Source organism: Cydia pomonella, chromosome 7 (assembly GCF_033807575.1).
Source record: "Cydia pomonella isolate Wapato2018A chromosome 7, ilCydPomo1, whole genome shotgun sequence".
Classification (NCBI taxonomy): domain Eukaryota; kingdom Metazoa; phylum Arthropoda; class Insecta; order Lepidoptera; family Tortricidae; genus Cydia; species Cydia pomonella.
The window spans coordinates 18,390,731-18,418,267 of record NC_084709.1 but is presented as its reverse complement, the minus strand read 5'-3'; the positions used below and the strand labels follow the sequence as shown (position 1 = coordinate 18,418,267).

At 37.3% G+C, this 27,537-nt stretch overlaps 1 protein-coding gene across 22 annotated transcripts in view; it reads left to right on the top strand.

The window, feature by feature from the left end:
* Window positions 1-25,128, top strand: part of LOC133520049 (protein still life, isoform SIF type 1) — a 187,714-nt gene extending 162,586 nt beyond the window's left edge. For 12 of the 22 annotated variants that reach the window (XM_061854316.1, XM_061854323.1, XM_061854321.1 and 9 more), the window contains 14 exons: window positions 14-168; window positions 8,607-8,710; window positions 9,474-9,668; window positions 12,774-12,968; window positions 13,061-13,169; window positions 13,296-13,475; window positions 13,555-13,692; window positions 13,794-13,951; window positions 14,038-14,225; window positions 15,073-15,220; window positions 16,255-16,341; window positions 17,009-17,132; window positions 17,464-17,614; window positions 17,834-20,439. In XM_061854316.1, coding sequence (XP_061710300.1) covers window positions 14-168; window positions 8,607-8,710; window positions 9,474-9,668; window positions 12,774-12,968; window positions 13,061-13,169; window positions 13,296-13,475; window positions 13,555-13,692; window positions 13,794-13,951; window positions 14,038-14,225; window positions 15,073-15,220; window positions 16,255-16,341; window positions 17,009-17,132; window positions 17,464-17,614; window positions 17,834-18,614 — 2,713 coding nt within the window. In that variant the 3' untranslated portion in view covers window positions 18,615-20,439. Of the gene's footprint in view, window positions 1-13; window positions 169-8,606; window positions 8,711-9,473; window positions 9,669-12,773; window positions 12,969-13,060; window positions 13,170-13,295; window positions 13,476-13,554; window positions 13,693-13,793; window positions 13,952-14,037; window positions 14,226-15,072; window positions 15,221-16,254; window positions 16,342-17,008; window positions 17,133-17,463; window positions 17,615-17,833; window positions 20,440-21,180 lie in introns of those variants that run through there. The other 10 variants (XM_061854320.1, XM_061854329.1, XM_061854332.1 and 7 more) reach the window with 9 other exon arrangements.
* The last annotated feature ends 2,409 nt before the right edge of the window (window positions 25,129-27,537 follow it).

The following is a 27,537-nucleotide window of genomic DNA, read 5'->3' as shown; positions in this document are numbered from 1 at the left end:
AATTTATGTCCAGATCTTCGCGCACGGAGCCGCCCGAGCTTGCGGGCATGATGCGAGCCGCTACCGACGACATAATCGACTCGCTCGTGTGCCCGCCGCCGCCCAGCGACCCGCCTGTTATCTCCGACGACATGATCTCCGGCCTGATCGTCCCGGCACCGGCTTGGAGTGAGTACTTACTTGCAGCATTGCTCTCTACAGCAAGTCACCTAGCAAACTTTGACTTTAATCGACGAAATAATTGATTCGTTCATATGTTCAACGTTTTCCAACGACTCACTCCGTATCTCAGACGACATGATGCCCGGTTTGCTCATGCCAGCGCCCGCCTGGAGTAAGTATTTACTTTCAGTCATGCTACGTAACTCTGTATTTACAGTTTTTCCAGTTCCACATTCTACAATATCTTATAGTTACAGCCGTTTTTAGACTTTTGCGTCCCTAGATTCTTTCCTATCTCTACTTATATATTTCCTTGTTACCGAATAATATACTAAACAAAAAAACGACATTTATAAAAATACGAGTAGGAACAAGAATCATTGCATTTTACACACTGGTACTGGAATGATTGCCACACCAAAGCTTATTTGTTTGAGTGCCGCCGTCTCGCCGTGCGATTCTGACATATTTCGTTTATTTTGGGAGCAAGGATGCTACGTGCTACGATGTAGCACATATAACGTCGTTTTGTCAAATGAAAGCTGCGCTTTGACAATTCATAAAATAATACGCGTTTTTTGCTTCCTGCCTGACATCATGGAGGCAAAATGGAGACGCATACTGAATGTGTTTGCGAGAATTTATGGATGATGAGAATAAATGGAATTTTATATTTAAAAAATATAAGATTTAGTTAAATGGAGTTATTTAATCATTATTTGTGTGTGTATATGTAAATCTAAACACTTCGGTATTGTGTGCGCCTATATTTTGTAAAAATGGATACGTGAAATTTTCTGAAACTCAACTAAATTAATGTTTACAGATTTTGTTTACGTAATAGTGTAGAATAGACAAATAGCTTATTTTTTGCTCGCATTGTGTGTCATAATTCGTAATAGTATATGTATAATATAATATTATGTTCCACGACTTTTCTACAAATTGATATCATTTCTAGCACAAATTTAACAGTTGAACTGGTTGAAATCTCTTGCCAACCCATTATATAGTTGCCAACTTTCAATGTTTTTAAGCTCAAGAAATAATATACCTTTTAATATCTATATTTACGAGTATGTAATAAGCCGTCTGTCTAGAGCAAAACTAGAGGCTCATTTCGATTTTTAAAACATTGTCTTGATATAACATTATTTTCAGTGAATCTCGCTCGCTTTTACTTATTATTGCGAATAAAATGCACTGAGATTAATATCAAATTGAGACCTATGGAATACGCCTCCCAGTGTTATCACAGTTGGAATCGAACGCAGGGATCGGATGAAGTAAGTCGAGATGTTTCATGATTGGAGCCGGTACAGTGCTATTTATAAAAGCCTTATAGCTGGCTGCACCACCGATTGCATCGGGTGGACTAGTTAGCATAACGCAGCTGCAATCTTGTATATACCTAACTATGAAATAATACTAACAAGAAATGTTTCAGTCACCGTACATAATATTGTATTAAAAGAATGTCCCTGACTTAGCAAACAATTATTAATCTAGTAAGTAAAGACTGATTTGGGTTTGACAGATAATTTTACCTGCGTACCTAAACTACCTACACACCACCTACTGTAAAAGAACTAATGTACTATTTATCCATTGTCCAATCCTATTAACAAAAAGAGTAAAAAGGTTATTTTTGCTTTGAAAATTTCTGGGCCATATACTCAGTTACCAAGAAAACTGTTCATGAAACTCTTCCTGACATTGACGAATATGTCATTTTAAAATAATTAACCCATGTGTCTCGCTTGCACTTACATTTTTATTCGAGTGCGATGCGTTACGAACGCATCAATAAATAGTCAAACAGGCAAATTCGAAAGCACATTGGAATGATAGCAAAATGATGTCATTTAGTTATCGTGTATTTGTCCGTACATGTAATAGCGCGAATGAGACGCACGATACCTAAATGTACATAATTTAGATATCATTCTGATGTCAGTTTATGTTCGAATTGACCTGAAATAATTGATTTTTAAATTGGAATGCCGCTCGTTGACGATGGCCATATTGGAATTTAATTTTACACGCTCAATACAGGCTCAGCAGTGCGTAGGACCCTCGCATACTTGTGTTGACGCTAATACGTTTTAAAATATAATTTCCATACCTGCGTAATTGATATATTATTTTAACAAAACAGGTATGTATCTCTAAAGTTAGTGCTTATATGTCAATAATTTCGAAAAAGAATTTGATTTAACTTATCAGCCAAAATGAATGTTATTTATAAGCTGATGAGTAATATACCTGATCGATGAACGTAATCTGACCGGTTTGGCCTAGTGGGTAATGACCCTGCCTACGAAGCTGATGGTCCCGGGTTCAAATCCTGGTAAGGGCATTTATTCGTGTGATGAGCATGGATATTTGTTCCTGAGTCATGGGTGTTTTCTATGTATTTAAGTATTTATAAATATTTATATATTATATATATCGTTGTCTAAGTACCCTCAACACAAGCCTTATTGAGCTTACTGTGGGACTTAGTCAATTTGTGTAATAATGTCCTATGATATTTATTTATTTATTTATTATTTATTAATCTAAAAATTGCATCTTTGATAATAGAAAATTGAGTATAAAATAGATAAATTTTAAGCAGCTTATTGAAAAGCAATTTACTAGCATTTGTCTACAGTATTAAATTTACTTAGCTCGGGTGTCGTAGTTTCTATCGTAACGCTCTTACTCCAAACCGCCTTACAACTAAACAAAATTGGCGTAGCACCTGCTACGAAGCTGGTGTGATCTAGAGAATAGATTTCCTCGGTAGTTAGAATTCCTGCACCGTAGTACCGTGCCACTGTGAGAAGTAAACCAATCAACCGCGCGACCGCACGCAGGCGGTTGAAATGCTCCAGCAGAATCAAACTCGCACACGAACATGGAAATAGGTACACAAATATGATGTGCGGAGGTTGATTGGATAGATGTTCATCTCCTTCATTTGTGTATTTGGTGGGTTACTAATCTGGAGTCCTGCGTTGAATGATAACTATTTCGTTGAATTTCAGTGCAATATAATTTCACGCTCATTTAGGTATTACGCGACAAATGTAAATAAAAAACGGAAAATTAAAATTGTAGTTTGACTTCAGATTTTTTAACTGTAGCATCCCTGTAAGTGCACAGTAGTATCCCTGTGGGAGCGTAGGTTCGTATCCTACCGACTTCGCCATCTACAATACTGAAAAATACAGAATGAAACCACCTCAGCTGATTATTTTCTTGCATGCCGCTCCTACCCACCCTATATAAATAATAAATACAGATAATTTATCATGTTAGTATTATTATGTGACAGCAAGTTAGTATAAACTGAAAATCCATACTTACCTATACATACATTTAATGCATACGACGTTACTATGTTATAAAATTGTAAATGATATTCTCACGTAAAACCCATAAAAGTTAAAGCTAGCCTCGAACCTACAAAGTGAACTCGATTTGAATTACGACTTTAGATACGATCATTTTATTACAGACCTTTTTGTCTGCGAGCTATCCGGAGGGTTAAACAAACTTAAATAAGGTAGGCATTTATGACTCCATTGTTATGCTCGCATTTTACTTGTTTTCAGAATACTTGAGTGGAAAGGGCTCCTGAGGTTAAAAGGCTAAAAAGTTTTAATGAATTAATGTTGGAGGAGTTATATCTAATATATCTAAAAAATAAGTTAAGTGCCCCTTTTTTCATTGCGAACAGCATAACTTAGCGAAAAAGGAATAATAATATACATTGTTTGGTTTCTTATAAAATATAAGGTTTTTTTTTTTATCTTTGTAACAATAATTCACTCTCCAAATATCAAAATATCTCTGGTAAGTAATTCAATTCAAACGGGAGTTCTTGTTTTCTTTGCATTTTAAGATGATCTGATATACACATATTATATTTTTTTTTCTAAACTTGAGTTGTTTATCTAGGTAGCCGACAGCGTGGCTAGTAAATTCTTACGTGACTAACAAAGCTGATTATCAAAACAAATATTTTTATCAGTAGAAATTACAATTTACAATTGAATAAGCAATGTAACCTAATAGATGAATTAATTGAATCGTCATTTACGTAACTTTGACATTAAAACGTACAGCTTGAGCATTTATGCAAATATTTGATATTTGAATAATCTTGGATTGTGGCCGGCTTCGCTACTAAGATTCTATTATACAAGGTACAAATTTGAACAGATATTTCTGTGGACCACAAACACCTTCCCAATTATGCCTAATTCAGTGAGGGTAAAGGATCACCGACCGCGGCCGCTCGCTCTCTCACACGCCCGGCCCGCAAACGACTGAGTATAACAGTAATTCCTACTTTACTCACTTGTTTTCTGTATTACCTTTATTTTCTTTCAAAACATAAAGCTCTCACAGTTCAGGGAAGGGATTTACTAAGTAAACAGAGTGTACTGTTACATAGATTCGCAGATTATTTAAATAAATATTATACTTTTACAGACTTGTTAGGAAAACAAAAATATATAAGCATCTTCGTATATGCAGCTTCGTTACATGACTGGTTGTGAAGGTACAAAGACAAAGATACTCGTACCTTACCCACATACGAGTGTGAAATTCCTTTTGCAAGAGACAAAACCGCAACCTCTCCCGGGCGGGCGTATTGTCGTATCGCAGCATGTACAAAACCCTCTTCGAACAAATCAACCATTCTAGGACAATGGGCCTGAATCAATAGAATTTGCAAATTATTGCCGCTTTGTCTCTGTGCTTTATTTTACGACGTACTCTGGACTTGTGTCCGTGTAACGTTGTTTTATTCTCGCCGTTCCATCAAACATCGTTATTGTTACGAGATCGGAAGTTATGCGGGTGATCAATCATAAACTTTATCCTTGCATGCTTGTTAGCCTCGCCTACACACTATAAACACTATCGCCCACCATTATGAATAAATAAACATCAATGTTTACTTGAGTTTTAACTACCTTAAACCACATGCTCAGAGCTCCATTTCACCTTCATATTTGTAAACAAGGTTTCAGGTGCTACATGGACATTTTTACAAAAGAAAATAATTACACAGGTCTTTTCTATATAGGCCGATTTATAAGCTGACGTGAGATTTGTACTGAATATCAACATCTTCATTATATTTAACGCAGATCTAGCAAAACGAACGTACAACATTTGCATCAACTACGAATAGGAAACCGAAGAAAGTAATTTAATCAACCGTAAATTTTAAACTTTTATAACATCCACACCCTCCCACCAATAATTTCACTGGGTGAAAATATGGACTTCATTTCCCTCCACGCTGAAATTGGAGTCATCATTCATTTGGTATTGCGGTTGCCGCTTAACAAGCAACTCTTCAATCTTCATGTCTGCGTAATACTTGGCATCATTCCCGATCCCCAACCTTCATTGACTTGGTATTGTGGCTGTCAGCCAGTAGTATTTGTGCATCGCAGATTACAAAATTACGGCCTTAGCTACTGCGGCGGTTATTGATTTCATCGTTCAATACCCACCCTTTTTACTACATCTAAGACGATATAAATACCTACGTCGGTATAAGATTTGGGCTTATGATTTTCGCATATGACTTACAGATATTATGGCTCGTGATTGACAAGGCAGTACTTGCTCGTACATATTTACTCACATTGATATTAAAATACTCGTAATACCTGATGCGTGTTTGCATTTTAATATTTTATTGTAAATTACCTCGCATTCAACCAAAATTTATAAAAGGCCGTGTCATCCTTACCCGTCTCGGCATTACAAAAAATGTTTTTTGCTCTAATTCATATGAGGCCTCAACCCTCTCAAAATCATTCACAGAAAAAATGTGAAAGAGAAAAGCGGAGCTCTCGCTGCACGAATTATAATCAACCTTGGCCTATATTTCGTGTTCAGAGCCAGCTTTCTTTTAATTCTCCAATATTTATAAGGCACTTTGTGTAGTCAGCTTGTAAATTCTATTCAAATAAACGAGGCCGACTCTACATACATTCTGGTTTATAGGTATCCCCGAAGCCTTTTTCTCTTTGGGCGGCGAGTGTAACGCGGGGTCATTATTTAAAACTTCCGATTTAAAATCGTTGCACTGACAACGTTGAAACGTTAACAATGATCTATACTGCCGTGCGTGTTCATTATGTTGACATATCGACTCGTGTCGTAGTTGTTGTTTGTTTTATGATGTCTATCCCGCCGTATATTGGGGCTGAGAGCGGCTTGCCGAGCACGGCGCGGCCCCGTGCGAGGAGGCGAGCGAACAATGCCGCGCTCTCGGCCGCACCACGTTATTTATTATGACATTTCAGCCTAACGAGACAATTTAGACCCTCACTCTTCTGTTTTGCTCCCTTCTAATGATGCGTATTCAATACGTGTAGCAAAAAAGCCTTTCATTTATTATTTTCATGACGCTTTTTTTCTCAACTTCTGATTGTTTCATTTTTCTTCCGTCGTGTCGTATTCCCGCGTGAAATTATGTTCTCTAGTATAAAGGTAGGGCGTCCGCTTTTTGTTCGTTGTTTATTTTTCATTTATTTTAGATGATGAGAAAGTTTTAAAAGCATTTATTGTCGTAATAAGACATTATTCTTCATCGTTCTCTTAATTAGTTAGAAAATATATAAAATAAACATAGAAAAACGAGTGAAAAAGTAACATATTTTCATTACGGTGGATTTACGTAATTAGGGTAGCAGGGCGGAGAAACCAGTCCAACATTAGGTACCTGAGGGTAATAAATTGAGATAAATGAATAAACTGTTACAAAGAAACTAATTTAGCGATTCTAACGTTAAGCATTATGATTTCGAATAAAGGGTTATCTGTACTAAGCTGGTGATTTATGTGCGTTTTATTTATAACTGTCACTTATTTGGTGTGTGGAAAATAGTCTTACGGCCTGTTTCACAATGTCTAAGTTAAGTCCTGAATAAGCTGCTTGCCACTTATTTGACGAGTAAAGTCATCGTTGGCGTTTCACAATCTTCAAATAAAATTAACTGGTAAATAAAAAAAAATGTATCTCCCATACAATATATTATCAACATCAGCCAGCCAAAATGTATGAGAGAGTCTTTTTTTCGCGATATCGGGGTTGGTCCCATAGTAAAAGTTGCTCAGTATAACTTATACAACGTGTGGGCACCCCACTATCAGTGGCTGGTGTAACGCGTTGTACATAAATTTTCTTTCTCGGTAGTTTTTCACCCTGTCTTGTTTTTCATTCATATCCAAATCAGAAGAATCACTAAATACATATTGATCACAAAATAGATTTATGTAGGTACATTGTGTTGGTTCTTGATATCATCAACGCAGCATATGAAACGACGTGAACATTATGTTAATATTTAAAATACCTGGATCCGGCCTCGCGCCTCCAGTAGGTATTTTAAACATCGCGGCCACCTCGACTGCGACATATAAAGGCCGCGACCCTACCTCGGGTTATTTGCTTGCGCCAGTGTTGACTTGCTGCGGCCAAAACTCATTGTGTTACTTGTCATAAAGCGTCCCTCTGCAATCTCTGCATAAAAGTTTCACCTCAAGCGGGTAATTTCCGACGATGATATTGAAATCTTTGGTAACGGGTGACCTATTTTAGCTAGATACATGTGCAAACATTATTGTTTTGAGAGAATCTTGTAAGAAAATGTTAAAATATTTTTCGATATTCTATTTCCAACAAGTTCTTACTTTATAGCCAGCGCGTCGAATGATGATCCCTATGACGGTACATTTTTATATGGAGCAGTTTTCACGTAAAATGTTTGTAGATATTTTTTGGAAGTATAGCATATGAATATTAGCATATTCACAAATGCATCATTTGCACGGTTTCCCAGCCTGGTCGGTAGTGTCCCTGCCTGTGAAGCAGGAGGTCCCGGCTTTGAATCCTGGTTAGAGCATTTATTTGTGTGTTTATCACGAATATTTTTTTCTGAGTGTTTTCTATCTAAATAAGAATGTATTTATCCATATAAGTATGTATGTATATCGTCGCCTAGTACCCGTAGTACAAGCTTTGCCAAGTTTGGGGCTAGGTTGTTCTGTGTAAGATTGACCCCAGATATTTGTTTATTTATTTAAATGATAAATATATGATAAAAACAAATTTCGTAATTATTTTTTAAGCTCATCGATAAGCTACTTTGAACAACTGTCATAGGGGTCTTTATTCGACGCGCCAGTTATAGTACATATAATATTGCACGTTGAACGTCGTTGATTAATTTACAGTTCCGTATTGCCAGGCAACTGTTGGATATTTGTTTATGTGCATAATGTCCCGAAAAAATCACTAGTACAATCGACCTCAAATATACCGAATATGAACCTCTGTTTGAAACAAGTATGGAGACTGAGAACCATTTAAAAATATAAAACTCATAATAACGTGATTCTAATTATAATGTTTGTATAAACAGGCAAAGAGTTGTACAGCCCCGACGCGGACGGGCACGGGGACGTGTCCGGCCCGCCTAAAGTCAGCTCCCGAACAAACTCATTCGAGATCGAAAACCTGCTCAAGGTACAGTCCATAAAACAATAAATATAAGTTTTCCACCCTACTAACCCACCTCGTGTGACTTGATTCCCAATTCAATTATCTTTATCTCCCCGAGTATTTCCCCGTTTTATTACGTTACGGCACCTGCATGGTAATGTCCTAATGTCTCCCCCGGAAATAATAATCGTCCGTAAAATGGAATGGAATACAATTTGGCCTACCCTGTTATATGCGTCAGCCGCACAGCACGTTTTATAAAACCAATGAACGCACGCAGTCACATTGTACGGTTGCGAGCTGGAGTCTTTTAGCATATTAATTACATTTTTTGTCTCATTTCGCCATCTGTCCAACCGTCAGCAAGAGAGCGACTATCGATCTTATAATATTTTCGCTTAAGAAGCGTACGTGTAGATATACTTTGCTGATCGCTTAGTACATACTGTCGGCGATTACTTTTTCTAAGATAAACTCTATCCACCAAAGAACAAACTTGCTCACCGTTACTCGCTTCTCGCTAATTATTCGCGTAAAGCTGAATAACGACTAGACATCTGTTATTCCTTTATAATTCGTTATGCATTAGCTATCGTATCAACATTGAAATTTCACTTGGCCACTTCTCATCACTTTGACCATAAAAGCATAATCATGCCAATGTTAAAAGACTTCACTTGCGAGCGTACCCGCATGAATGTCGCGCCGGCGCCGTCGATGTCGTGTCGTGGAATGGTCTCGATCGCGAACAGTCACACAGTCATCTAACACGGTGGGCATTAAATAGAAGTGTCCGCGTGGTCGTCAGAGCGCGGAGCAAGTGACGGGCTGGTGCCGGTCGCCGGCGGAGACTCGCCGCGGCAGCCCCACGGGCAGCGTGGCCAGCGCCGCCGCCGGCACGCCCTCACGACATCTCTCTGACGCCGACAAGCTGAGGAAAGTGCTCTCGGAACTCGTCGACACCGAACGCGCTTATGTCAAGGTATGAACCAATCGTATTTAAATTGTATAGTGTCCTGCATAATATTAACATTAAACAGGTATCAAAGACGTGCAAAAATAGACTCTTGCTATACATAAAAAAAGCAATATAGGGTTAGTGTGTTAGTTACCGTCCACCTCTAACCTTGGTGGCTCAGATGGCAGAGCGCTGGAGTATCGATCTAGAGGCCGTGAGTTCAAGTCTCACCCAAGACAGTAATTTTTCCACTTTTAAATTTATTCTAAACAAAAATAATATTACGCAAGTAGCGAATTAAAAATAAACTATATTAATTGCAGCTTCGCATCCGTGCCTTTCATAGGTCAATGAAATGAAATGAAATGAAATAATTTATTAATGCATGTGGAGAATGGGTTACATATATTAGCTACAATTGCTACTCTAGTAGTCTCACCAAACTCTACCTTTTCAGGCGTACATACATTTCAGATGACACACACACACACACACACACAATCACATTATATAACATCGATTTGAAATAATTTAACTTAATTCTATAACTAACATAAATAAATTAAATTATATTAAAATTAAATTAACATGTCATACATTTTGAAATTATTAAACATTAAATATCATTTAGAAAGTCTTTTATACTATAATAACATTTTTGTATTAGCCATTGTTTAATTAAATTCTTAAATTTATTAAAATCACATTCCTTAAACATGTCCGGTAACTTATTATAAATGGCAATACACATACAGTACGCATTTTTAGAGGAAAGTGCTAGCTTAGTCATAAAAGGTGGATACTAGAAATGTTCATGAAAAGTTAATTTATATTCTAGCAATAAAAAAAATATGGTTTTATGAAGTCTTAAAGAAACTGTAAGGAAATTTAGTTGACGAGAACCTAACATACTAATTTTATGAAATTTTTAATTTTTTCCACGTCTGTATGGCCTTAAAGCAGGCATTTAGTTAACGTCCACCCCTTTGTCAATTGTGTGTGAATAAAATGGTATTTTTTACAATTGATTCTAGACCGATTTAAATTAAGGATTGTTGTAGGTATTTGATATGAAAATAGCTCGAGTCCCAAGGAAGGACATAGATTAGGTTTATCACGAAAATAATCATTATACGAGGTCGAAGTTGCAGGCAGAAGCTATAAGAACAACTAAAAATGATTTATATATTACATAAGAACTAAAAACGAAATACATATTCGATTTTCAACTTAATAATGCAGTGGTCGAAAACTAGCTCACAGGCGGACGGAAACTAAAATACTTTCTCTACTTTAGCAAAATATATTTTTTATAAAGAAGAACTGTCAATATTGTCAAATTATGGTCTAATAAATAATATTAACCTACAATTGATAATATGAGCAATATAAACAAAATTAATTTTGAACAAGCAGAAACGTCTGCGAACGATGCTATTAAGCTTAGAATCAATTTAAAAATGGAAAGATTACTGTGTTGGGTGAGACTTGAACTCCCGGCCTCAGGATCGACACTCCAGCGCTCTGCCATCTGAGCCACCAAGACCTCATCCATAGGCAGCAAATTTTCCACCATATGGGTCTAGGGGACCCTAGCGACATCTACCGTAAGAACGTTACACTTCTTAGACGGCTACCGGAGTTCCAAGTCATATTGGATATTCACCAGTAACGATGTGCTACCCATACTAAATTAATTTTTAACAAGCAGAAACGTCTGCGGACGATGCTATTAAGCTTAGAATAAATTAAAAAATTGGCAGACATTTTTAAAAATATAAACAAATACAATACATTTATGTAAGTTTACTTTAAAATATATTTTTTCGCCTTTCAAAGTTGGCAACTCCTATAATTGGACGAAATCTAACGCACCTGCGCTATGTGTACCTGCCTATAAGCGTTATCTAAGTTAATTATATAAGTTAGTTTCATTCCGTGATGCTACAATTAATTATGAGTTAGTTTTGTTTGGTGAGTAAACAGTTGTTGTTATGAAATCCCATGTGAGAAATAATTAGGTTATGAACTCTTTTAGTTACATTTACTGGTAGTGCTAAAATAAAGATAACGCTTTAGAAAAACATTCTCCTGGGGCTTAACGAAGTTAGCATAATCATATTCATCTCCATTATTTTGCATCTGAAGCACGGCTTTGTTTTAACAAGACTTAAATACATGAATATGCTAACAATGACACATGAACAGTGATCGCAAACAACGAACAATGCTCTGCCGGATCGCTAGTTTAAATAAGGGGCATAGAGCATCCCACACAAAGGGTTTGATTGGCCGCCAGTTGTCTAAAAGAATAATTATGGGTGTAGAGCCGCTTTTGGAATCCCTCTTCGCTTGGAATAAAAAGATCGACGTTTTTATTTGCAATGTGAAAAACCCGATTTTATGAGGGATTCCATTTTATTCACATTCGTAGTGGTTGTGCGCTGTAATTTGAGATTATTACTTGATGTTTATCATCTACTTATCATAGTCGTAATTAATTATGTTCTATAAAAACTAGTCATTCCGTTAAACATATTTATAGATTTTTAGCTTCAATATTATCTTTAATTCACCGCTTTGTAAACAAATCGTACCCATTATGTACGCCCCGAGACGAGAATAATATTAAACAAGGAACAGCACTATGAACATGTTTATAAAGGCACCCCCAAACGGCAACTTTGCCCCATTTTCGCGTAGGTAATTCAGCTGGAATTTGTTAACTTGGCATACTTGTGCCACTTGTTATCTCCGCGCGGGCGCGGGCCGGTGCTCGCAATATCGCGCATTGGTATTCGCTGCGTTCCTTTAACTCGAACTTACAACTCTTATAAGTATGCATATTGCTTGCGACTAACGAGCCAACACATTACTTATATACACACGTCACCATACAAATGAATTTAAAGCGTGACGAAATTGTATTTGCTGACATAAATATTCATTAAACCGAAAAGTTTTAATGGATTTACAAAATGTATTAAAACTTCGTAAAGCCGGTCGCACCTGCGCTTCATTTAACTACAAATCTTCTACTAAACCGCAGTCTAATCCCATAAAATGAATTAATTAGGCACCCGATATTCAGTTAAGCGACGGTTAATAATCAACATTTCTCATTTGCAGCATCTTAACAATTTGTTAGAGAATTACTTGGAGCCTCTGAAAAGGGAGACTTTTTTATCGAACGCCGAGATCAACGCGCTGTTCGGAAACATACAGGAGATTGTAACGTTCCAACGGCAATTTCTGCAAAACTTAGAGGAAGCGCTTGAATCGGAGCCCAACTTCCATCACTTTGAATTTTCAAACCAATTTAAGGTAAGTGCTTCGCCCTGTTTATTACATTCTCTCGGTATAAACTAGCTTAATACGTGTGGGAACGATACTCAGAAATAACATGTTTCTTACAGAATATTCTGTTTGCGGTGGGAAATGCCTTCCTGTACTACGTAAATCATTTTAAATTATATAGCTCGTTCTGCGCTAGTCACAGTAAAGCACAAAAAGTTTTACATCCAAGTAAGTTTTATCATGTTTTATAACTCTAATGAATAGTATATTAACTCTAAGAGTGTATTTAATATCAATTAAAGTTTAAATCATGTTAGTTGATATTACTTATTAAATGAATTCAATTTTGAACAGATGAAGGCAATCAGGCACTGCAAGAATTCTTGGCTGCCAGAAATCCAAAACAACAACATTCGTCAACTTTGGAGTCGTACTTAATTAAACCAATTCAGCGGATACTGAAGTACCCATTACTGCTCCAGCAATTGAGAAATTTGACTGATGCAAATTCTGAAGAACATCTACATTTAGTAGGTAAGGGCGCAGAGAGTTTCCTCTGTATTTACATATTAAAGAAAACACGCTTGTTTACAAACTCATTTAAATATTTCAGAGGCGTTGAAAGGCATGGAGAAAGTTGCTGAACACATCAATGAGATGCAACGAATACATGAAGAATATGGTGCTATATTTGATCACTTGTTTAGACAACACCAAAAGTCTTGCAAGCAACCAATAGATCTTAGTCCTGGTACGTATTTTTGTATGAAAAAAGTTATACCGCATTCTAGATCTTCTAGTCTATATTTCTAGTCTAGGCTAAAAACTAAATTTTCCTTTTTTCATTTTCAGGTGATTTGTTATATTACGGGGGTGTAGAATGGTTAAATATTTCAGACTTTTTAGGTAAAATAAAGAAAGGATTGGAACTGCACGCTATGTGCTTTGTATTCAAATCAGCCGTTGTCTTCCTCTGTAAAGAAAGACTGAGACAAAAGAAAAAGTTAATGGTAAGATTGAAGTTTGAAAAGATATAGTTGAAATACAATTTCAGAGCAAAGTTCAGTATGATAATAATTTCTACGGCATTTCACAGGGAGTATCTTCAAAGAATAATTCAAACGAGGTAGAAATAATTCGATACCAAGTGTTGATTCCCGTGACAGAGGTCCAAGTTCGAGCGTCGTCCGCGAAGGATATGGACAGTCACTTCCTTTGGGAGCTCATCCATCTTCGCAGTCAGCTACAGCGACGCTCGGAGAAGGTCTACGTGCTGTCAAACAGGTAAGACAGACACCTCGGTTACTGCATACTTAATATTCTGTAGCATTATATATTATTCATACAGACCCGTAGCGTTAAGCACGTTCGCTCGCTCTTCTAGTTTCAGGTAGGTTTACTTTTCTATTGTTTGTTGTTTCATAATTCTCACGCAATATATCTAACATCAACGAGAGACAATAGCGTCTAATTAAATTATATATCTACGGCATTTAAGGCTTGTATGGAGACAAATTACAGGAGCTGCAAAACCAAGTGGTCACGATACTCAGTAATGAAAGACTGACAAAGAAGGGTTGAGAGAGTTTGTACTTTAATATGTATTATATTTTTAAGCTACGTGAATAGCGGCATTAGCACGAGTTCACGATGACAATATCTTGCGCTAGAGAAACTGCTACAGATGCTCATTAAACTTGAAAGAAAAAAGACCGAATCATTCCGAGCTTTTTAATTTATAAAAAAATATTAGATTCAAACATACTTACATATTATTTCTAGTTACATTATGAGAAATTTAATTTAATACACATAAAGCGAATGATTACGGATTTCAAAGTTAATTGCTATCCAATTTAATTTAAATTTACGCATGTAGTTACGCTGATAATTTATCAAAGTATCATGGCCGCATCAATAAGGCGTATATGAAATTGTATCAATTTAATTAAAACTTGGATTGTAAGAGTATGTACCTATATTAAAATCAAAGGTTCCTACCAAAGATACATTGATTGAGTAAGATGTGTAAAATCTAACAAAATTTCATACTTTGAATTTGACAGTTAATATTTAATCTAAGGATATGTTTCTACAAAAAACTTTCTATATAATATATGTTTCTGTACAGTACTGCAGATTTCCGCAACGCATTCCTGAAGACGATTCGGCAGATCATTCGCGAGTCGGTGCGCAACATGGCGCTCCCCACAAACCGGCCAGCTCCCATGCCTCCGCGAGCACCGCATACGCTCGAGCGAGACCGCCCCAAGCACCAGGTAAGCGACAACATGACGTTGCTCTTAGCGCCAATGTCTTCATGGGCGCCACGTAAGCGAGAGCGAGCACCAGGTGAGCGACTACATGACGCTGCCCTTAGCGCCCATGTCTTCATGGGCGCCACGTAAGCGAGAGCGAGCACCAGGTGAGCGACTACATGACACTGCCCTTAGCGCCCATGTCTTCATGGGCGCCACGTAAGCGAGAGCGAGTACCAGGTGAGCGACAACATGACGCTGCCCTTAGCGCCCATATCTTCGAGGGCGCCACTTAAACGAGAGCGAGCACCAGGTGAGCGACTACATGACGCTGCCTTTAGCGCCCATGTCTTCATGGGCGCCACGTAAGCGAGAGCGACCACCAGGTGAGCGACTACATGACGCTGCCCTTAGCGCCCATGTCTTCATGGGCGCCACGTAAGCGAGAGCGAGTACCAGGTGAGCGCCAACATGACGCTGCCCTTAGCGCCCATATCTTCGAGGGCGCCACTTAAACGAGAGCGAGCACCAGGTGAGCGACTACATGACGCTGCCCTTAGCGCCCATGTCTTCATGGGCGCCACGTAAGCGAGAGCGAGCACCAGATGAGCGACAACAAGACGCTGCCCTTAGCGCCCATATCTTCATGGGCGCCACTTAAGCGAGAGCGAGAACGCCCTAAACACCAAGTATCTATGTCCTAGTCCATATGTATTATCCGATATTCACAATTAATTGACACAGCTTAGCAGAAACGAATTGCAAAATCACGGTTGGAATTACACTCATATTCATAGCTAGATTAGTAGTTCCCATTATCAAACTGAATGTCGATTGTGTAAGGCTCTTGTCGCTGAACTACGTGTATCGTACTAAGTCTAATTTGGCACAATCGCATGATAAGTAGTACTATTTACTGCTTGATTACTTATGTTCTTAGTGCTTAATTTTCAGATTGTATGTATGTATGTTTGTCACTTTATTGCACATAAACAGGTCAGGTATTTGTTTATTTTCATACATTTGTACCTACAATATATTGTTTAATTTTATAGGTGCAAGTCATGCAGGGATCTCAAACACTCGGTAAAACGAAAAAACCTAAAACCTCGGGGCAGCGGTTATCAGCCGGCAATATTGAGGTAAATAAAGTTTGTTAAGCCTTCTAATATTTATATGAAGTCACTTATCCGTTTTTTACTGTAATAAAACATTTATTCTGTGTACATAATAATATAATAGTAAATTTCCCAAAGTTTGACTGGAAGAGATCCCTTATACGGAGACGGTCGCCTTTGTAGATTGCAAACATTATGTTTTATTGTATCTTAACCATACATAAATATTTAAACCTAACAACTCATGATTACAACATTAAATAAATAAATAAATAAATAAATAAATAAATATTTATAGGACATTATTACACAAATTGACTAAAGTCTCACAGTAAGCTCAATAAGGCTTGTGTTGAGGGTACTTAGACAACGATATATATATAATATATAAATTTATAAATACTTAAATACATAGAAAACACCCATGACTCAGGAACAAATATCCATGCTCATCACACGAACAAATGCCCTTACCAGGATTTGAACCCGGGACCATCAGCTTCGTAGGCAGGGTCACTACCCACTAGGCCAAACCGGTCGTCAGACATTCAAATTAAATTACAACCTAAAATTACATTACATTGAAATTAAACCATCACTTTCTAAAAAAGAAGTATTTTTTTCAGCCGTATGCGTATTCAACTGGACTGGTGAATTTATAGGGAATGACCAAATATGGCTTTCATTTCAGGTCGGTGACCTTTCGCGCGAAAACTCCCAAGATGCCGAAGAGCCACCTCAAGAGGTTGCAGACGAGCCCGCGTTCCGGCACCGGAGCAAAACGCTCGGGGACGCCGCCGGTGAGTCCCGGAAATGTACGAAAATATATCCTTACTAAGCTTGTGACTGTGTGTTAGTGTTCGTGTCTCACGCCCTGAGTGTTGGACCAATCTCTGGCTGTTTATATGTGCGGGAAACTGCGTAGGATATATAAAGCATGATTTGATGCGAAGTTGATTGACTTTATCTTCCACTTTACAATATGGAAAACCAAAGTGAAGATTAATCCTCCTGACACTTTCAATAACACGAAAAAATGTGTATATGTTGTATCTGTGCACCCTACATGAAATGAACTAATATTTGTCAGTGCATGGGATCACTAATGGTACTAACATCGATCCATTCCTTCTCCTTCCCCAATAGATACCCAAGCCAGTGTAAAGCGCGCGCCGCCGCCGCCGCCGCCCGACACCGACAAGTCCGACCCCGGCTCCAAGTCGGAGGGAGAGGACGAGCACCCGCAACCTCCTCCCAAGCGAGGGTTAGGCAGAACTCCCAACCATCTGACATTAAGGTACCAGCATATGTATGGGTTAACCACTTTCAACACATGTCATTACCTACACCGATTCGAATTGGCTACTCTTTACACTTTAATATTATTTTGATTTCTTCCACGCGCTCTAAATTTATGTAGGTTTGCTTGATTTTACTCATACATATGTCACTACTGACTTCTTTATGTAAAACGTCTGATAAATGTACTCATGTCACATTGTATGTGCTTTCGCAGCACGACGTCGACGCTGAGTGCCGGTAGCACCGGTAGCCAGGCCAAGTTGATCCAGTCCTCACACCAGCCCACGCAGTACCAACCTACTATGGTCAAAGAACTTGGTAAGCAGGAGTCACAGTCACTTAAATCCTCGCCAGAAAGAAAAGGCTCCATGACTTCTGAGAAAAAGATTAAAGTCATTCGGTCATGCAGCGGCAGTAGTATCAATAGAGATAAGTCGCCCAATAGATCCATGGATCCATCGCCGGACCGAGATCGTGTCACTAAAGTTATAGTCTGTAAATCTCCTAACAAATCGAGCTTGAAACACAGCAAAACTTTACATAGGTCACCCAGAGGTAGCATTGACCAATCCAAGTCACCCCGTGGATCCATTGATAAGTGTCGCTCCCCGCAACAAAGTTTTGATGGCTCTAGATCTCCACGCGGCAGCATTATGAAATCTCGAGAGAACAGCATGGACAGGTCTCGTTCCCCTAAACCGGCTCCTAAGAAGGGAATAATGAGAACCCCTCAGGCGAGTTTTGACAGATCACCGTGTAAATCACCTAATGTGAGCCGTCGGTCTTCGAAATCGAGCGGAGAAAAACTGGCTAGGCTTGGAACTAACTCGCTTGACCGAATGACACACTACTCCCAACTTGCTAAAGCAGAAGACAAAGCAATCAAGATGGGTATCGTGGTGTCAAAGTCGACGGAATCAATTACTAAAGCCATCGAACACCCGACCTGTGTGCAATGCTACCTTTCTGGTAAAAAGCAAAGCAAAACCTCCTAGCATAAGCCTAGGGGCAAGTCCCCTAAGTCAAGGCGAAAGTCTTTGACTGCTCACCATTCGATTCTGACCTCTTCGGACAGAAGCAGCATCGAAACTCTCGAAGATGTACCCGTTCGCGACATTTGCACCAACAACCGTCATTACGAAAAGAATGAATTCGATCAAATTCACGTCTAAGCAGATTCTCAGCAACTTTTTTTAATGACTTTTGGTTATTTTTAATGATTACTAGTTAACTATGTTTGAAATCTTGCTATTGGTCTAAAAAAATATAGGTAACTAATAACTAGGAAAATTACCACTAGTGAGATTGGTTTTTCTGCTCTTCCAATCTCATTGGTGTTCCAACTAATGATTATGATCCACTTAGGCCAATAACGCAGTATCAATTTAAAACACTGCCTTACTATTATTCTGCAGTTAGTACTCTGTTATTTTGAGTAGTACATATTTATTATTTTACAACGTCAAACCGATCCTGGAGCTCTATCCGCAACCTACTTAGATCCTAACTTTGTACCTGGTCGTATACGTTAGCAGTCAACAGTGTGTAGGTACCTGCAGTCCTATCATAACAAATGGAATTGAGTAGTGCAGGATAAAAGGATAAAAGGTCAATTTACCTTTTTAATATATTTTTTATACCTATAGTTCACACCACTAGCTTACATTAATTTAGATTTTTATTATATTTTAGTTTTTGGAATTAACACCAAAAAAAGTCAAAAACAGTAAGACTAGCTCAAATTTCTAGAATGATAATAAATACTTAGTGTATTATCGACATAGTGTAGAGAATCATGAATAAATGAAGATCTTATAGAACAATATAACTTGAGTAAGTAATTACACTACCTACCTCCACCAATGGAGCTTAAGTGGAAGTACGCATTGTACGCTAGTTCCTGTTGTTGAACTCTCTCGTTCGAGCCGAACACCCTCGTCGACTGTGACTGAATGACATAATTGGGCAACAAGGGAAATTCGAGTGCAACGCGCAATACCACAAAGTCAGTGGCTTCATATTTTATGTGAATGTAGTAGTTTAAAGAGTAGTTAGACAAGGTAATTTACACCCAATACTAAGCATAATACTCAATTATAAACTTAATTCTAGATAATCCAAGTGCTAAGTGTTACATAATAATGGCTGTGGAATCGTACTGATGTTACCCTTAGTCACTGTCGTCTTAGTGTCTCTTTCTCTCTCTCTCCTCGATTTGATTTTAATGTTGTACTTACATTTTTATAGGTTAACAAATTATTATTATGTAAAGGGCCTAAGTATAGTTTAAACCATTATGTCTTCCATTTCGAAGTACCTATATTTAATCAGATTTAATTTATTTCTGAGGTTTCCTTCTGCGCCAGCTCAATTTCCTAATAAAGTTTAAGGACATTATCGGTTTATAGCTTTACCAGTTATACACGTGTATATGTATGTGAGTAATCGTACCCTCGATAAAATATGTGTAAACGGGGGTTAGTACTGCTTTGTGTGCTTATAGATTCTAAATATATATGAATTTACTTTTTGTTCTCTAACAAAATTTACCTACTCGTACCTATTATTTGTGCTAAATATTTGCAATCGATTGCACTCTCTTATCTTCAAAGGACTTTTATATATTATAATTATTTAAAACAGTAAATGTCTTTTTTCGTGAGTTACAGTCAAAATCTATATTAAATTATTGATCTAATTCTAGGATTTAACTAATGTTCTTGTTAAATTTTCATCCTCATTCCAGATGACTATATTCTAGCTTAACAAAATATTCGCTGCTACTTTCTTATTTTTATTTTGCAATGGGAACTCACTGCAGTACTGACACCCTCTAGTGAATATAACTTAACCTCCTTATGTCCACCTATAATAAAATATTAAACGCATATTGCATATTATAATTAACAAATTAATATATAGTTAATAAAATTATAGCCAGGATATTGATAAAATTAATCGCAATTATCGTAAAAATAATTAATGGTGTCACCGTAGACATATACGTAAATAAATAGGCAAACCTACCGTCGTTTATCACCTAGCGCTTCACATGGCTCACCAAAACTTCAATCGATACGTATTCCGCTCTCACCTAAATATGCTCAGTAAGAATCTTGACGTGTTAGATCACAACTAGGCAACGCCTCTTCATTAGCTGCACTCTAGAAATTAGTGTATATAAATATAACAGTAGGTATTTGTCTACTGTGCGAACAAGTAGTCGTACTGTTATGTTATAGTCGTGAAATTGTATCATGTAGGTGATATTATTTGAATGTTCGATGATAATGTTGACCGGCGTAGAATCCGTCGGCCACTAGTGAGCACGCTCGCTCTCCGAACTTTTTTTGCATTTGACCCAACGGAGTCGGCCGTCCGTGTAGCTCGATGTTCGTACGCTTTCTAACAGGGCGTGGCACCTACAACATTCATCAAACATTCAACTCTTTTGCCGCCGCGATGTCCTGGTGATCGGAGCAAAATTGTATACTAAATTTAAAATTCATCGATTGAAAAGAGGAAGTGAAACTTAAAGAGTTTGGTGTTTGGTTGTTGTAGGATCGCCCGTGTGGAAACCGCGCGACATGTTGAGCGAGGCGAGCGCGGGGCCCGGCGGGGCGGGAGCGGCGGGCGGCGCGCCCTCCGCGCCCACCACGCTGCCTCGCTCGCAGCGCCCTGCGCCGCGCGCGCACCACCTCTCCGCGAGCCGCAAGTCGCTTGCGCCGGACCACCGACACTAGACTCCCGCGACCACGACGTTCTGTCCCTCTCCCATATGCATGGCCTCCGACCGACTCCGACTGAGGAATCTTCGATTAGCTCGAAGTTCCTTCAGGTCAGTCGCTCGTAGATATCCAACTTTCGTCACCCCACTGGTCCCGTTAGTGGATTAAAATGTGTGAATAATTCTCATTGCCTACAGCTGGGCTGATTTTAGCTAATGATGAAGTTAAATCCGTTTTATACTGTTAAAAATACATACAACAGCAAAGATTCTGTGTTTATCATTACAATACCAATGCGATATATTTTGTTTCGCGATTTTCTTGTGTTAAATAATTATCTAAACCTAATTCGGCACAACCTGTTTTCTTCCCTTTTTATACAATGTAAGTCCCGCCGTACTATATTTTTATTGTAACTGACTCGTGATATATCAATCGCGTTGTTCATTTATTCAGAAGCCTGTAGGGATTTAAAAAAAAAGAATTCGTTGAGCCTCCGCACTTTTCTGTTCACCTATGAACTTTTACACGGATTACACACCATGTGAAAAAGGAGATTGATCAATTTATTGTTCACGTTCGTCACAATATTATTTATTAGATTTGAAGTTGGTTAAAATTGTATTTTTTATTTACAACTCATAGTCTCGTTACCTAATGAATATATTTGATTTTTCCTGGAAACAAAGCTCAAATCATATTGTATTCCTACACTCAATTCCAGTACTAAAAGACTGGAAACTGCGAGTACGCACTTATGAATATAATTTGTCGATGAATAAGTATTATGTAAATTACTTTTTACTTTAAAATAAATAACTCATCTGTGCCACAATACGAAATTGTATCTTAATATTTCCTAGTAAATGCACTTCCTATCGTACTTAGAACTTACCTACAACTGTCACATCTAAATAAAATACGTAGGTACCGTTAAACTCATAGAATCTAAGTTTCATTTCGACCTAACGTAGCTAATTGCTATTTTGATCGCGCTGCTGTTTTGCTTTCTGACTGGAATGCTAAATTCTATACCTACGTAATGTTACTACTGGTCATCTTATACGATTTCAAAGTCATCTGGCAAACAGTAGTGCTTTTAAATAGGTCTTGTATAAAATAAATGACAATATCAATAGAATTTCAGGCAAAAACTGAAGTCACATTCCAGTTTTTGTTCCACTGATAGTATAAAATAAATCTTGTATTATATTTTAAACCATTAAACTGAAGAGATATCCAATAAAGACTCTAGCGACATTATATTTACCTAGTATTTTAAAAGTGACTCATTTTGTTACTTTATTGTGTATATTAGGAGTTAAAGAGAGTGTTCGAGTGCATCTTCCTAAACGGACTTCTGTGCCAAATTAGGTACTCACTCTACCTATGCTTTATAATACTCACAGACAAGATAACATAAATAAATACTTGTATGGTAAGAGTAGTTAGCTGTAATGTACTTGCGTTTCATTTGGTCGCATTTGCAATGCAAAACTCACTACCCTATAGTTCAAAATGCACACACCCTAATGGAAAAGTACACTAGGTAGTTTTGATAATAATTTCTCTTCGTGATCAAATTCGAAAGTTCTATCATAGGCTAGGCGAATGTAACATCTTTCCTATACACAATTTTGTTGTTTTGCTTGGCAATAAATCAAAATTTTACCAGAAGTTACTATAGTATGCTTGTTGTAGATGTGTTATTTGACATCACGGATTAGTTGAACTGAACAGGTAGACGTTTGCTCCGTTTCGTCAGCTGCTGACATACCGTGTAAACAGCGGCATTCAAATGTTACAAATTGATTTCGTTTTGATATCACTCTTAGTTGAAGCGAGTGAGATACTCTAAAAGTTATACGGAGAAGAGATCAAATTGTGAAGTTTGAAGGCCACTCTTAAGTTGCGCAAGCCGCATGGGCGCCGGGTTTTGATACTCTGTTAGTGGCTAACATAACAAGGCGTCATAGCCCAACAATCTTTAAGTATTTCAAAATAGCTATACCGTGATATATTCCAATGAATTACGCTCGTGATTATTTATAAAAAAATATTTTCTTGTAGTAAAATAGTGTCAATAATATAACCTACGTGGCGAGCACTGGTTGATGCGCGCAATCGTGCAGGCCTGTGCCGTCTATCCACATTCTATCACGCCAAGATAATTATCATAGGATTTTTGCCTAACCGTTAATTTTGACTAATTAAATACTATTAATGCATTGTTGCCTCTAGTATTATTTATTTCCCAGTTATTGTTTTCTGTGTGAATATTGTGTAAAGGAAAATAAAAGATGTCAAGTTAAATAGAAAGATTTTTTTGTTGCTAACCCGATTATCACTGCTTCACGACTTCAACAACTACATTCTATAACTCGTTTTTTTTTTTGCATTAGAAAAATGGGAAACAATCTAGACAGTTATTTTTATTGAAAAACGCTTTAAACAAATAGTAACTATTGCTTATGAAACCAAAGAATGTAACTATCTATCCTTGCTATATAAGCGTTACATATATGCTGTAACTTATTATTCAAAAGTGTTTTTGAATAAAAATACATCTCAAGATTATTTACCCTTTTTCTAATGCTAAAAAAACGAGGTGTAACATTTTGTGTACCTGTACATTCATTAAATGCGAGTTCGAAAGAACACAAAATAGGTTAAGCTAGTGCCACTAACAGAGAGCATCATCGCCACTTAGGACATATCACCAGCGGAGTGATCGTCTGGGATATACATTCGTAGTTTTTCTTGCTCTTGTTCACGACACCTATGTTGAACATATTTTACAGTTACCTCACACTAAATAATATTGTATATTTATTAATAATTATTATGTAGATTGTGCAATTATTTATGAATTATGACCACAAAACATAATGAGTATATATTTTGACTTTACGTGCCGTTTAAATGATTGTTTTGTGATTTATTAAAATAAAACCTGTTTATTAATATACATATGTTAAAATATTCGAATTTAATAATTACGAACTTATACAATCAATTTATAGATATTATTATACTAAGAAAATATAATTAATAAAATGAATAAACAAATATGAGTGAAAATGAAGAAAGCTCATTAATTGCGAATGTATTTCATACTTCAATGACATTTGAAAGTAACGTAGGGAAAATGAGTGAATATTTAGAAAGACTTATTGAAGTAAATACGAAGGTAAATACCCTAATGTTATAATAAGTATTGAACTTTTATAAGTTTGCGTTGTATAGTTTATGACATAGATTCATTTGTGCATCGTGTATAGTGAATCGTTTACTCGCATGTGTATTTGTATTTGAAGCAAAATAATTTTCTACCCGTTTTTGATAATTGTGTGAATTGACAAACTACTCCACTGATAGTGCACATTAGCTATCTGAAACTAAATTTAACTGAGACATAATAACTAATAATCTTGTTTGTATTGAATTACGATCATTTTAGTTGCTCGACTCTTACTTGGACCGTATGCATTTAGACGCCGGCAGCGCTCGATGTCTATTGATACTTTGCTCAATACTGTTAATTTCACTCGAAAGCCTAAAATTAAAAGTGCCTTCACATATTTTGGGAAAGCAAAGTGCACGCACCCTTCCTGAAATGTGAACACTGCACTAGTGGCAGCAGTTTGTCAACGCCCGCCCCCCGTCTTTCTTTATATTTATGATTGATATGTTTTTGACTCGTTTCACTGTTCGTTTTGTTAAATTTTGTGACGAATATGGAAATTACTTTTTATTGCTTATGAATAAATATGAAATACAACTTGAGAGTATTTTTCTTAGCCTATCACGGTCCCTTCAATAATTATTTACTGTATGATAACCAGGGTAATACTGTACATTTCATGCCGTTGACTCAAAAATGACGTAATTTAACATACAGTTTTTTATAACACTACAGAATTTAGATAGCTAACCTATTGTCACATAGAAAATAAATAGTTGTAGTGTAAAATACACTCTTTAAACTCAAGAATATGTATTATTTAATAAACTAATAATCTATTATTTAATTGAGTAACAATATGATGAAAGTCAGTTAGACCGACTGTCAAGTATCCATATCAATTAACTAAAGAGGTCGAAAACTAATTAATTATTACGAAAATACTAATTGGAATCATGCTTTATGCAGCGTGACGTCATTTTTCTGTCAACGGCATGACATGTATGAGCCCTGGTGATAACCTTTTAGAATAATATAGTTCGTGTCATTCACGATGACGCGCAGATTTGTCAAATTTAACCTTTAATAACATGTCATTACGAGTCAAGGAACGCGTCTTCGTGAATGACACGATTTATAGGTAAGTTTAAGGTGGGAACGGACGAAAATGGTTCTATTATAGTTTATTTTTCCAATGTGGGTTTTTCATTATAGGAACATAGGAACAGAGAACACTAATTACAAACGAAGTCTGTATATAATCCAGATATGCCTAAATGTGAATATTCTGTCGTCTCTCGTCGTAGTGTACAGTCACGTCTGAAAATATCGGTACGAAAAATGTGCCAAAAATATGTAAACACTACCTTAATATATTGACAATAAAGTCATGTATACATATTTTTGGCACTTTTTTCGTATCGATATTTTCACACGTGACCGTACTATGATAGCGAGGTTGGCCACTTAGGAGCATGTGGCGGTTGTTGCGCATCTAACGAAAAACAGTTTGTATAAATGTTGGAATAGAACAGTTGGGAGAGCTTTCACTTACAAGTTACTTACGTCTGGTAAAATATGAGACAATTTGTTACCACCGAAATAATGGCCGGGAACTCACGACGGCCATGCTTCGCGTACTGCTCCGCGCCGCGTCGCACGCTGCGCGCGCACTGTGAGAACCGGTTAGGGGATATCTTGCGCTGGCGGGCATAGTGGGTTGTTTGGGTTTGGGTTTGGTTAGTTTGTAGCGATAAACAGCACGAACTCGCTATGTCCACCACACTGGCCTTCTGCTGAAGGATCGCAGGCTTTCTTGCTGGCGGCGCCGCTATCCCGATAGAAAATAGGGCGTCTCCCAAACTCGATCGCTTTATGTATTTTTTTTGTCTAAGCTCTCCGGAACAAGTCGCGCGAGTGACTAAAAACACGTGAGTGTAAACCGTTAAATTATTTTTAAATTAATCTAACTTAATCTACCTCATAGTCTTGGAGACCCATTCAACTAGAGGCCTAGCAAGCATGATAAGCGTAATAAGTAAATCGACAAACGCCGAACCAAAAGAAACAATGTATCAGGATGACAGATGCTATAAAGTCACGCGACTATATCCATGCGTTATTTAAGTTTCGAATGGCGTTTTCTTTCCACAAATTTCACCTTTGCTACGAGGGTCTACTAAGTAACTTAACAATGATCCATTTGGCTTATAGCCTTAAAGGTCGAAACCTTAGATTTACAATCAGCGTTTCATTAGTATCGACGGATAAAAAACCAGCGATGATGTATTTTATGCAAAACACCCCTTCTTTGATACGAACTTCATGTGCTGGCAAATAACGAGGAGATTATAGCAAGGTTAAAAGTTTACACAAAGGAAAGTTAAGTAGACGTACTTCCCCCCTTATAGTTCATGTGATCCACGAGGGCGCGCAGAATTGTTAAATCTAACCTTTAATATCATGACGAGCCTTGGCTTGCCTATATAGAATATGACGACGCTTGCGTCGTCGTTAATAACACGATCTATATTCATAAAGCTCAGCATATCTAACAAACACAAATGTCAAGAAATAACGATTGTAGAGTTTTTCTTTGACTTGACTGGCGTTTATGAATATATATCGTGTCCTTCACGAAGACGCGTACCTTGACTCGTATTTTCATGTTATTAAAGGTTAAATTAGACAAATCTGCGCTTCATCGTAGACGACACGTATTATAAGATTTCTATCATCGATCCCATAATCTGTGATGACTTCAAACTATACTATTTTCCACGGCAAATCGAATCAAAACAGTACCCCTAGTGTAACTTTGATCGACATCATAACGTAACGAACGCGTTTGCGTTAAGTCTCATTTTGTATAGGATTTTGAGGTTCCAAAACGTCCCGCTTGGCGCGCTCTTTCGAAATCCAATACAAAATGAGACTAAACGCAAACGCGTACGTCACGTTTGGAAATCGAATTTATTTACACTAGGGGTACAGTTAACGGTTTCA